Genomic DNA, 13,940 nt, shown 5'->3' on the forward strand with positions numbered 1-13,940 from the left:
ATGTTTTATAATTTCTGTTGATTATGAACAGTACGTCATAGGTCAGCCCACATATCTTATCATCTCTTTAAATGTTTGTGCTTAAGTCCGGTGGAAGTCAGTTAACGCAAAGCAAGTAATCGACAGACTGATTGAGCAGTGTTTAATTATTTATTAAAGTATTTTGAAGCGAAAACAACTGCAGTATTTTAATTTTAGTTTTCTTGTGGTGTTACAGTGTTTTGTTATTATTTATAAATAATTTTCAAGAATGCCTATTCGTCGTAGTCAGGTAAGTCTTTCTTGCCATGGAATGGACGATATGTTTAATTAATTTTGGCTCAGGCTTTAAAGTTCGTACTGCACTACCATATTGTCAAATACACAGGTATACTAAGGTATTATTTATTTACATATACCTACTTACCTAAAAAACGATCTTTTATATTCTGCAATAAAAAATATTGTTTACTTTTTCTTTTCATTTAAAAATTAAATTCCTCCCATCGCGTACCAATTCTAAATTAACTATGCTTTATGACATCATTTTATGTAGAAAAAAGGTAAAATACCGAATAAATTTACCGTAGATTTACCCGAGATTCCCGAGAATCCAATCTTGCCTGCTGCGCCATTTTATCGTTACATTATTCCTACATGCATGGAACATCGTTTAACAAAAATTAATTCGTCAGTTGTTGGTGAAATGGATTTTCGAGAACCAGCACAAGCTGCGCACGGTGCGGCGCTGCAGCTCCTCGCTGCGATACAAGGAGCTGGAGGAGGCGTCCGCGCCGCAGCCCGAGTACGCGCCGCCCGTCTACGACGAGCCCTGCCCTCACGGCGAACCTGAACAATATTTTAAGGTTGGTGCCTCCCTGCTTTCTCAACGTTATGACAGCTTATGTTAAGTTTCCGTCCACATTCACTAGTCTGCATCCACATACCTACCCTCGTTTGCGTCTATATATGCTACTTTGAGGTCCAAATTAGTTTTCATCCATACACACAACACAATAGCAAATAATTTGTAAATAATATAACATATTCATTGTAAAATATAATTTTGATGTAGGTACCTAAATACTGTACATATAGACCGCCTTTACATTCTATTATTTAAAGTGCGGAATGCAAGTTTATATTCAAAATTTCGTCAAAAGGACGCAAACTAGCGCACTAACCCTACACATAACACACACCAAAATGTCGTGGTAGTTATCTTAGACATACTACATTATTAGTCTTTTTACTTAACACGTATAAAATACCATTAGACTTGAATAGTGTTTGATAAACATTTGAATCAAGGAAAATTTGTGAAAGAACCGTATCTTATCTGCGTTTCTAATTAACATATTTTACAGAATTGCTCATTTACGCAAATACCTACATATCTATTAACCTTGCTTATAAAGATATCAAGAGATAGAGATCGTTATTTGCATACCTTATGTTAATACACATGGGCCCCGAAAAGCGTGCAGCAAAATAAGAAGATTAAAAAAACACAAAGTTCACTTGTTATCATCGCTTCGTGCAAATACTCTCGCAGTGAGAATGTTTACTTATTGTATAATAAATTATTAAAAAATATCTTTGCGAGAGTTTGCCATACCGATGTTTTGATAAGAATCGATATGCGACTATTACATAATTCCAGAACAACAATTGATATTTGTGTAGTTCTAAACATTTCTTGTTAAATATTAGCAAAGAGGGTCGGTATTATAGAGAGTTACTGTCGAAGTAAAATGTGTAATCACAGTGCATAGACTGCCATCTCTTGACACAGGCTTAAAACTTTTGAACCTCAGTTTTGACAATTTGGCCCATATTCTTAGCTTGATATGTGTTAAAATGTCAAATATGAATATTAGCGCCATCTAGCTGAGCGTACCCCAAAGGTGTAACGCCATCCAGGCCACCGTACCCTTTCTTTATGGTACTGAGGTATGTTTTTTTCTTAGACTATATCTATCTATACGGAGTTATATGTCTTTTTAGTATTAGATAAATAAACGATTTGGTTATCAATAAACAAATTTGCCGCGTAAAACCTGAGGTTCAATCTGTCCGATATCAGTATTATTGACCAAAAATATCGAATATTAGGTACTAAAAATAAATTAGGGAATTTGGTGAATGCACATGATTCAGTCTTGTTTATCCAACTCTCGAGGTTATTATCATGTTTATTGTTTGTTTTATTTACCTACTTCTAAGATTCTCGATTCATGTCCTTATCAGTTGAAAGTTTAATTGATAGTTCTCATAATGCGACCATGCCACAAAACACGTGATAAGTTGCGTCATTTTCGTACCCATATGAATATGTTTATTTATAATTTGGTGCCTTAGTTGCTATTTTACTTTTTTCTAAAGTTAGGGCGGGATTTAAGTGTCACTGGCATAATTCTGAATGGTTTAAATTACCTATCACTTTTAATTTTTTCTTCGCCCTTGCATGTTCAAATAATGAAGCAGAATACCTAATTATCTCAATGTGCCCATATCACCCATTCATTTAATTGCTGATGGAAATTGTTGCAGTATGAAGATTTACGCGTGAAATTAGCAGCGCCGTACCAGCTGCAGCCTAAACCAGACGCAAAAGACCTGGGCTTTGGGAAATACTTCACCGATCACATGCTCAAAATCAACTACCAAGTGCAACTGGGCGGTTGGCAAAAGCCAGAAATCATCCCCTTCGAGAATCTAAGCATCCACCCAGCCGCGAAGGCTCTTCATTACGCAATACAAGTAAGTAAGCTACTAATCAAAGAAGGACAAGTACTAAAAAACGTTCAAAATTGAACCATACCTCGACTCCATAAAATACAGAATCGAAACAAGCGTTAGTGATGTTTACTTCTACTTCCTTCCAGAACGCTTGCGCATATTCAACGCAATGGCTCGGTAAACAAATAGCCTTATCAGTTTATTCGTAGCTTTATTAGGGTCAAAGAGAAATTCTATTTAATTTTGTACCCGTTTAAATTTTAAAAAATGTTTTGCAGTTGTTCGAAGGAATGAAGGCGTACCGTGGCGCAGACGACAAAATCCGATTGTTCCGGCCCGATCTTAACATGAAGAGGATGAATCTGGCAGCGCACCGCTCCGGCCTGCCGATATTCAACGGAGAGGAACTCATCAAATGCATGAAAAGACTCATACAAATTGATCAAGAGTGGGTGCCACATTCTGAAACATCCACTCTATATATTCGACCAACGCTTATAGCAACTGAGGTAAGCTCATTTCGCTATCTATCTCATCTAACAAATTCTCTAAAATCAAACTAATGCCAAACTAAACTTTCAAATGTCAATGTTCTTGAAAACTATATTTTATCGCCAAGGTCTGTAATGTTTTAGAGCAAAAACAATACAAAGAACAATGACTTTTCACGTTTTATTTTGTCGTGCATTCCACTCATTTTTATTTCGCGCAAAAACAGCTTACATTCGCTCCGAAGGTTACCCCTTGTTTATTTTTTTCAAATTTTATAATAAAGGCAAATACCCCTATAATAAGGTAAAGTTGTAAGTCAGTTACGGCGATTATGTTCATTTCTATACTTAAATGTTCTGCCGAGAGTCAGTAATATTTATACAATATACATAAATTTGACCTTGCCTGTAATTAAAACAACATATTTTCGGTAACTTATCTCTACACGCCTTCTTATTTTCACGCGAAAAGCAGTGCTTATCACAAAGCGATGAAATGACCAAATTGTTATCGCAATATTCTATGGTATCTATCGTAGCATGAGGCGCCAGAAACGTTAATGCCATTTTAAATCGCTTTTCTTATCTTTAGCACCTTTAATTACAGTGGACAAATTATTTCAACTATAATGGTTTATCCTCGCCCTGTCCACCATATACGGTTTGTGTCATTATTTAATAATTTGTGATAATAAAAATAATAATGCCAGTACTACGGTAAATTTCTAGTAACTGGCCCCCTTCCAGTAACGGTCCACCGTGTACTAAAAATGAACTCTGTATACTGATGAACAGAATTCATTTTAGCATAACGAGCCAGTTACTGAAAGGTGGCCAGTTATAGACATTTTATGTAAAAATAGGGTGGCTCTAATAACTTGCAAAAAATGGAATATGTCATTTATAAAGTAAATTGGGCAGGAAGTTCAAATCTCGCAGATGCCCTAATAAACGGACAAACTGCCAAAAATGAAAAAAGAGAGTCAAGACTGGCAAAAATGTTATCAAAATGGGATTAAACCAATAAAAATTTCTGTACCTATATCATTGTGGAGAACTTCCTGAAATACTGTGATATAAATATATAATACTGCTGACATCCTGAATAGATTTTCTATATCTCAAATCTTATCGAGTGACCCACAAAAGCCTCATAATGAAACCCAGCCATTTATTACATCATCTTTGTATACATGTAAGTCTTTCAGATGTTAACATTAGATCTAGCTGATATAGGTACAGTCAGTCAGTCAGTCAGTCTCTCTCCATTTCTAAAATATCGCTACCGTATTTAGATCTTGCCTGTGATTTTTTAAATCGGATCGGATTGAAACACGAGCTAGCTAACATACTGTTATGTACAATAGTCTTGATAACAAATACCACCATTCGTTATTTGCGCAATTTTAGCATTTGAATCAACATTGAACTGACGTTAAAAAGAATTTATGTTCAAGGTCCGCAAATAATATTTATTCAGCTGTAATGTGCGCATGCCATACACAACCCTAGTAACTGGCTGAAACCCGCCAAGAATACTTTATTTTACTTATAATGTATTATCAGACCTGCAGTACCTATGCCTATATTTATTTTGTAGGAGGTAGGGCATAGCGAATGATATTCCGCTTTGTGTGGTAGGGCACAGCACAGCGGATATCGTCTCGCTCGAATCTAGAGCAGAGCCCAACTGGGGAAGTACCTCCGCCTTACAGAAGACCGCAGCCAAATAGCACTAGACCCTACTCATAGTGTTGTGTTCCTGCCGGTGAGTAAGGCTGCCAGAGCTCAACGAGGGTGCGGTGCTGATGCCGGGAGGACTTACGGAACTAACTTGTTCCGTATATTGTCCTTTAGAGTCGTCGGCAACCCGAACCCTCCTTGGAACTTGTACACTCCTTTTTGCTGTGTACTTAACACAGCAAAAGGGACTGTACAAGTTTTTAATGGGGTGGCAACGCGCATGTGACACTGTTTGCGTTGCATGCGTTCATAGGTTACGGTGACCGCTTTTCATCAGGCGGACCGTATGCTTGTTTGTCACCGACTAGTATTAAAAAAAAAAAATCTCTATGAGAAGCTAAAGATAAAAAAATATGGCACAACCAGGCAGGCAGATTTATAAAGCAGAAAATAACTAAAGCTTTTTGTGATACAAAGCAAAGATAATAAATATATAACTCCACTCCGTATAACATAAAAATGAGCACCAAGAAAATCAAGAAAAATCAATACTCAAAAATTTATAGATTATTAAATATCCAACAGTGTCGTCATTTACTCGAATTTTGTGTCTTCATATATGTATCAGCAAAATATGGGCCAAAATAGTCATATGATTATAATTTTTTTTTAATCCTGTAACGAAAGATGCCGTAAATGTATTTTGACATTAAATCGCTAAAGTACTCGATTCTCTTTGCCCCAGGCGACGTTTGGCGTGATGGCGCCCGAGTCAGCGCTTCTGTTCGTCGTGCTGAGCCCGGTGAGCGCGTACTACAAGACTAGCAGCGATGGCGCCGTGTCGATCTTCGCCGACCCCAACGTGGTGCGCGCCTTCCCTGGCGGCGTCGGCAACAGGAAGGTCGGCTCCAACTACGGGCCCACGATAGGTGAGCATTACCTTGCTGTACTGGGTTTATGCCGACGTTTGGTATAATGGCGCCTATACTACAAAACGCTGCTGATGGCTCCTATTGACAATATTGACATAGAAGAGAAAATAGCAATAATTTTAAGCAGAGGTAAACATAAGGCTGTCTTGTGTCTAAAAGGTGTTCGCGCGATCTGTGAAATTACTAAGAAATGCCTCAAGATTGCTATTAAGATTTTTGAAAATCATAATTAAAAAAAACTTTAAGACATAAAACAGCAATTGTATGTAGTAAGTCCAAATGCGATAGCTTGCACATTGTAGAATCTGCCACCTAGTTAGGTCAAACCAAACAGTTATGTACGGCATTGCATCAAGTGGGATGCGCTGATTTATCACTTATAGACTTTATATCAGTGACCTGAAGGTAAACCTTTTGTATTCTGTGATAATTCCTTAACGGTTATCTATACAAGCTCTGAGAACATGTCTAATAAAATTGAGACTTATTCTTTACTTTTAAAGTTTAAATTTGCTTATTTGTTGGTTACACGCGCTTAGCGCAGAATTTTTATTATATCCGTGTTATTTATTAATTTGTTTTGATTTATATTACTTTTGTATTAAAGTGGCTAAAGCTTAAAACCATTTCATGTACATAGAGCTGTTGAATTGTTGATATATTTAATTGCAATAGTTATCAAGTAGATGTTTTATAAACTATTCCGTTGAGTAGCTACGTGAGATAGGAGGTGTTTGTTTAATGCATTATCCAGCTTCAGCCGGTTGGCAACTTGTTGTTTGACCCTTGGGTTGCCAACTGTACTATATAATATAATGTAAGATTGTATGTACCATATTTTGACCTACTGCATGATGTATGTACTTTTAAGTGAGTATGTATTTAGTAATCAAAACTACCAAATATATTTTGAAGGTAACCGTACCTGGGGTGAATAGGGATGGCTGAAATGTATAGGGTCGATTCTTAAAATGGTAGGTACAATTCGTATAGGTCGTCCTTTTGTGAAAAGGTGTCAGGGAAATCGCATTTTACTTTGGTATGCCGTCGTATCATGCTTCTAATTTTATCACTTATCCACGTGGATAAGACACCTGGCACTCTCACATTGACATACTTGCCAAAGCGTGACGGATACTTTATCCACATTTTATCATAAGACATTCAGTGACAAAATTGGAAGCATGATACGCCGGATGGGATAAATACATCCAGGCTGTATTGTCAGCGTCAGATTTAAGTGCATATAATTTTCGCTCAATTCGATTTTTTATTTATATGTTTCACAATTATTTTAGTGTTTCTTATATGTGATGTTGTAATCCACTCAACACAAAACTAACTGACTCGTGTGTGTTTGCAGAGGCGACGACGCGAGCGGCGCAGCTGGGGCATCACCAGGTGCTGTGGCTGTTCGGGCCCGACCACCAGCTCACCGAGGTCGGAGCTATGAACATCTTCATGGTCTACATTAACGAGAATGGAGGTAAATATACTAGTTACTTTTTTGACGACCGGTCTGGCGTAGCCGGTACCCTGCCTGCTAAGCCGAAAAGCCGAAATGATCGGCTTAGCCAAGGTACAGTTTGTGCTTAGCCAAAGTGCTGTAGATTAGCAACCCTACATGTATTGTGGTACTTATTTATATAAACTCAAATCATATTAAATTGGAACAGAGTTGCATTTGTTTTTTCGTTCGATTTTCAAACAAAATAAAAGCTCTATTCTCTACAACTTAGGTTAAAGTTTCAGTGGCAAATAAATACCTATTGGATTTTTCATGTATTTGGTTGGCCTTCGAATAGGAGGAATATTGTATGAAATAGGTACAATATAAAACAATGTCTATTTAAACATTTTTATATTAAAGGAAAAAATGGAAAAATTTACGCCTCCGGCGGGACTTGAACCCGCACCATTTTTGCAATCCGTGCAATGCTCTTACCAATTGAGCTGGACTTGCAAATCTTTCCATGCCTTTTGTACACACGTCTTGGGGTGAAGCGTAAGAGCGTAAGAGCATTATTGCAAAAATGGTGCGGGTTTCCCGCCGGAGTAAATTTTTCCACAATATAAAAATGTTTAGAATCGTTAGCAGACGTTTCTGCTTAATAAAAATTAATGTCTATTTACTTTAAAAAAAAACCTATTTAAAGTGTTTTTCATTATAACGTCATAAACGCAGTTTCGCATAACAGCATTTGCTAAAGCAGATGCTCTCGAGATTAACTTCTACTCGAAAACAAGTAAAATCACATAAGATGTCAAAAAGCGAGACTTCTCTTAATGCCACAGCGTTAATAAATAATATGTATATATCTAATAACTAAGTTTTACTCGCGATATTTTGATTTTTAATGAGTGCTTACCGAGCATACGTTTTAGAAGATTTTTTATCACTTATTATTAAAATGACAATTTGACGTTTCAATGCTAGTTATTCCATTCGTCAATTGTATACAAATACATAAATAATCATAAGCAGTTATTAATGATATTCGAGGACGCGATTTAATATAAAAGCCACTGGCTTACCGCGTGACCGATATTGTCATCTTATCTGAAGCTAGTCGGCTCCGGGACCTCTGACCGGTATAATCTGGTTCCTTATCGGCAGCGAGAAATTAGACCCTGTATGTACATTTTGTCACGTAGATGGTCAGATTATTTACTTTGACACTCTTCAAAATTTTTCTCAAAAAAATCTAACTACCAGTCGTCCCTAAAACTGTCGTACCACTCCTTTATATTGTAATTTATAAAGCTTTGATGATCAATTTGAAGACAAAGTCACACGAAAATGTAATCCAATTTCAACCTTATGTTTTAATCGTCATCGTCTTTGCGTTATCCTGGCATATGCCACGGCTCATGGTATCTTGGGGTCCGCTGTGACAACTAATCCCAAGATTTGGCGTAGACATTAGTTTTACGAAAGCGACTGCCATCTGATCTGACCTTCCATCCCAAAGGGTAACTAGGCCTTATTGGAATTAGTCCGGTTTCCTCACAATGTTTTCCTTCACCGAAAAACGACTGGCAAATATCTGAAATATCAAATGACATTTCGCACATATGTTCCGAAAAACTCATTGGTACGAGCCTGGGTTCGAACCCGCGACCTCCGGATTGAAAGTCGCACGCTCTTACCGCTAGGCCACCAGCGCAACTAAAGGCAGAGAAGATTTGTTTTTACAAGCAGATGAATCTTGTGAGAATGCCCTTTTACGTAATTATCTGTATGACACATTATTTACAAGGCAAATGCTGTGGCCTGTCGTCTAGGGGTCAGTAACATCGATAACGGGCGACGTGACCGCCCGATATCGGCACTGATGTAAAAAATTCAGAGTTTCATCAGAAACGTACACGGGCATTTTCAGAATTTGGGTCCTCCCAACAATTGGACAGTACGAGAACTCGCATGCGAGTTTTATTACATTGTGGTATTTAATGGCTGTGCAAAATTGTATGTGACCTCAACAGCCCGCAATTTAACTAAAATCGCATGCGAGTTCGCACGCCGTCTAAATCAGGCCTAAGCATAAAATCTGTCTAAGAAATTACTTATTTCACATTCTGAATGTAGATTATCGCTTAAAGTTTATGTAATTAACACAAAAACAATATTTTTACTCAAACTTCATGCTTAATTATCGTCACAAAACTGACAGTGAGTTAATTTTTGTTAACAACTTACGTTAATTGGGGGGTCCCAAATTCTGAAAACGCCCACACTTAGCTTGGTGTTCAAACCAAATTTCCAGTGTGATTCAATGTTGTAACATTTTTACGAAGAGCATAAATAATAAAGTCAGGTCATTGGCCAAATCATGTCTGTAGTTTTCGTTCGTTTCCATCTAATTAGATTTTTTTTAAAGTGAATAACGTGCTATTTCAGTGTTAGAAACTAATTTTCTACAAGATGAAATCAACCAAATCGACGACCGGTCTGGCGCAGTCGGTAGTGACCCTGCCTGCTGCGCCGCGGTCCCGGGTTCGAATCCCGGTAAGGGCATTTATTTGTGTGATGAGCACAGATATTTGTTCCTGAGTCATGGATGTTTTCTATGTATATAAGTATTTATATATTAAATATATCGTTGTCTAAGTACCCACACAACACAAGCCTTCTTGAGCTTACCGTGGGCCTCAGTCAATCTGTGTAAGAATGTCCTATAATATTTATTTATTTTTTCTACTCCTGTACTGCTATTCGTGAGTTACAAGGTCGTGCATAGAACTTTAAAACCCTACATAAAAGATGTCAGGACAAGTCTATCTAGTCTATACCCTGAAAACATTTAGTAGCAGTCGCACGATATAGCTGTTTTACAGTTCAGTAAATACATTGCTACCAACTTAACAAACCAATTCGCAGAGTCGAGACTCCTTCGTTTTCTGCTGCGTTCATTGGCGACGCGTCGAATCGCATTCAAATGTATAGAACTCGATTCAACTCGGCTCGATTCGTCTTAGTGGCCAGGCTTCAAAGAACCATACCATAGACAGTTTTATTTTCATGTTTGCACTCAAACTGCATATTCAAAATGGTAGGCGGTCCACCTAGATAACTAAGATGACTGAAAGTAGGTATTTGTTGAATTTATAATTTTCTTTCAAAATAAGTGCTTGGTCGTAGAAAAAGTATTGTATGCAACGGTGTTTAACTGAGTCAAAAAATGCTCGTGGCGTCTTTATTAACAATTTTCGGCTTCGCCTCAAATTGTTACCCACGCCACTCACCTTTTTTGACCTCTTTTAACCACCAGTTGCATAAAATACTATAAATTGAATATTATACCGGTAGGCATTACATTACGAGCTTAAAAATGAAGTTAATAAGGCAGGTTTTAACAGTTTATCGTCTGATTCCATGGGTTGAAATCCAGTCACTTTGGAGGCCACTGCAGTATTTAAGGGTTTATACACCGTCGAGCTAAGTCTGAGAGCCTCTTGTAATATCAAAATGACGTTTCAGACAAGCAGCTCAGCACGCCGCCGCTGAACGGGCTGATCCTGCCGGGCATCACGCGGCGCTCCATCCTGGAGCTGGCCAGCCAGTGGGAGGACCTGGTCGTCAAGGAGGAGGTCATCACCATGGACCGAGTCATCACCCTCAACGAACAAGGACGGGTGAGTTCGATTCGTAAAACACAAGGTTTCTCTCTGAACGGACTGATCCTTCCGGGAATCACGCGGCATCCTGGAGCTGACCAGCCAGTGGGAGGACCTGGTCGTCAAGGAGGAGGTCATCACCATGGATACCGAGTCATCACCCTCAATGAACAGGGACGAGTGAGTAATTCTTAAAACAAAGATATTTGTGCGGCTAGTTGGGAATGTAAAAGTTTATTCCTTTTTACTTTAGAATCTGAGAAGAACAGGAACAAAACAGTGAAATTGTAATAAACTTATAACTCTTAGGCCCACTTGCACCAACCACTTAACTCAGGGTTAGTGGGCTGCCAATTGTCCCTCCATTTAACTCCCTCCCTCAAGTTAAACCTCCATTTTCGTTGGTGCAAGTAGCCCTTATAAGGCTTAGCTGACTTTCACTGGCTGCGTATCCAACATGCTAGTTGTTAACGCTCCCTAACGAAAATGCCACTGTCGCGATAATATATTACAGGGTGATAGAGACTCCATATAAAATGGTGGGTTAACCCTCCATTTTCGTTGGTGCAAGTGGCCCTTATAAGGCTTAGCTGACCGTATCCAACATGCTAGTTGTTAACACTCCCTAACGAAAATGCCACTGTCGCGATAATATATTACAGGGTGATAGAGACTCCAAATAGATTATTTGTTGTGGCACAAGCGATTGTCATCTTGCCTACTTAGGCAGTAGGCACACAAGTCTCCGTGAATAAATCTCTACACGCGCATTTACTTACTTATTATTGATGTTACACAGCTATTAGAGATGTTCGGCGCGGGCACGGCGGCAGTAATCAGCCCGGTCAGCCGAATCGGGTTCCTCGAGAACAACATCCACATTCCCACCATGCAGCAGCCGCAGCCCGTGTTCCAGCGGCTCAAGGACACGCTCCTCGCCATCCAGTACGGCCACATAGAGCACCCCTACACGGTCCTCATCTCATAGTGACTACTCAGACACTGTTCAACGGAAACAGGGTCAGTGTTTATGACAGTCGCGGCAGGACCGTCGAGTGATTTGAACTTTGTGATAGTTAAATCGCTTTATTCCGAGTATAATGTTCTGGAACTCGTATAAACGTGCGCCTGTAGTGTTATTTTTGAAATTTGAACTGTTACAGTAACTTTTGTCTCGTTGAATTGTAGGACAAATATAATTCATCCCATTTGACTAGGCAACATCACGTTAATAGTGGCAACAAGAATCGCGCAGGCGTTACTAGTATAGTGGCGTTTTTTGAGTTTATATAAGGGGATAAAAGTGTACTTTTGAACGATGTCACTAGTTATATACGAGGATACGTAGCGAATTATGTATTTGTTAAAAACTAACAGAGTATTACCTCTATTGGCAGTCAAAACCATTACCAGTTCAGTTAGTCATATAGTAAAAACTGAAATGTATTGGTCCAAAATATTGTTTATTTTCACTGAATAAATCCTCAGTTCATAACCGAAAAGTCTTAAAAATAAACCAAAAGATTCTATTGGATTTAAGAAACACACTTCTCGCGACGCAACCTCGTCCATCTCTAGTGGAAGACTTGTTGGCACTTTGTCATGTCCAGTTCAAAGCATAATGCTGATAGACCCGTCTCAACCTTTACGCGGATATTCTTGTAAGCTTTACTTACGTAACTAGCGACTACAAAGGTATACTACAGGCAGGCATGCATGGTCGCGTGGTAAACTATATAAATATAACGTCAGGCCGTCCTTTACGCACTATTTGTAAGTGCGATAGGGATGCAACTGGATGAGATGAATTTCGTCACATGATTCATGTCCTACTAACGAATGAAAAGCTTACAAGTATATCTAATTATAGTTAAGTATTGTAAGCAAGGATTGAGACGCTCTAAGGAACGCGTCGTGTGATGCATTTAATTTCTGCAATCTCTAGATATTGATTTTAGAAAACGATTAGTATTTTTGTATAATAAATTAACGTGTGAATTTTGCAGATAGTAAATATTAACGTTAGATAAGATAAATTTAAGGTATTCTATTTAGTATAAAGTATTTAATTTTTAATGAGCGCATTCAGTGAATTGTGTTCTCATTACCCTTATTGTAGTGAAATACCTACATGTGTCGAGACGGTATGTGTTTCGAGTGCAAGTTTTTGTGTGGACAATTTTTAACAGAATAGAAAAGCGTGCGGGTTAAACTCTATTTTTATATTCTGGTTAGTAAAATAATAATTATACTGTCCAATCTAATGACTATGCATAGTTATTTAGTTATCTAAGTTATTTAAATTGTTTAACCTTTTGAACGCGTTATATCATATACACAAACATCACGTAAACGTCGAGGCAATGCTACTTTGTCAGCGACCGCCATTATCACCTATAGTTGTCCTTGGTGTGGTGGGCACGACTTGTGTTCCAAGCGTAGAAAAAGTTAAATTGTATATCTAATTAATCTCCTCCTTCTCGTGTCGATGGTTTCTTTTTCTTTTTTATATTAAGCGGAACCAGAAGGTCGCGACGCTTATTGCCCTGTCTGTCGCGTCCCGTAGATCCTCCACGGAGCATGTGTGTGGATTCGCTGGGCAGCACATCATCTAATTAATATAACATCCAGTAACATATCCGTCAAGTTTTACATTCAAATGATAGTAAGATTGGGCAGACTGGGATATAAAAATAGAGCTTAGATTTAGCTTCAGTTTTACTTTTAATTGTATACAATACAAATGTATTTCTTACAAGTACCAAGAAGTACATACTTGAAAGCTTTATGTGCGCTGCGGAAGTCACTCAGACTTTTAAATGTTTAGCGGCAAACATTTCTTGTATTTTCTAGTCTATTTCACGAGAATCTGTTCGAGTTGTTAAATATTTATAAATATACGTTTTTACAATTTGTTGAAGTATTTTATTTATGACATTAACAACACCGACAGACCATGATGTAATAAGACGACAAGCAAATCCGGGTGACAAGC

At 38.1% G+C, this 13,940-nt stretch overlaps 1 protein-coding gene across 1 annotated transcript; it reads left to right on the forward strand.

Annotated features, from left to right (window-relative positions):
- The first annotated feature begins 111 nt into the window (after nucleotides 1-111).
- Nucleotides 112-13,859, forward strand: LOC125228599 (branched-chain-amino-acid aminotransferase, cytosolic). The gene is made up of 8 exons (XM_048133231.1): nucleotides 112-271; nucleotides 675-845; nucleotides 2,533-2,742; nucleotides 3,000-3,230; nucleotides 5,641-5,824; nucleotides 7,191-7,313; nucleotides 10,809-10,963; nucleotides 11,745-13,859. The coding sequence occupies exons 1-8, from the start codon at nucleotides 251-253 to the stop codon at nucleotides 11,931-11,933; spliced, it is 1,284 nt and encodes a 427-aa protein (XP_047989188.1). The 5' UTR covers nucleotides 112-250; the 3' UTR covers nucleotides 11,934-13,859.
- Nucleotides 13,860-13,940: the final 81 nt, after the last annotated feature.

This window comes from Leguminivora glycinivorella, chromosome 8, assembly GCF_023078275.1.
Source record: "Leguminivora glycinivorella isolate SPB_JAAS2020 chromosome 8, LegGlyc_1.1, whole genome shotgun sequence".
In the NCBI taxonomy this organism is placed as follows: domain Eukaryota; kingdom Metazoa; phylum Arthropoda; class Insecta; order Lepidoptera; family Tortricidae; genus Leguminivora; species Leguminivora glycinivorella.

Coding starts and splice junctions, on each gene's coding strand:
- LOC125228599 (XM_048133231.1), top strand. CDS start 251: ATGCCTATTCGTCGTAGTCAG. Junction 5,825..7,190: donor CAACTACGGGCCCACGATAG/GTGAGCATTACC, acceptor GTGTGTTTGCAG/AGGCGACGACGCGAGCGGCG. Junction 7,314..10,808: donor CTACATTAACGAGAATGGAG/GTAAATATACTA, acceptor ATGACGTTTCAG/ACAAGCAGCTCAGCACGCCG.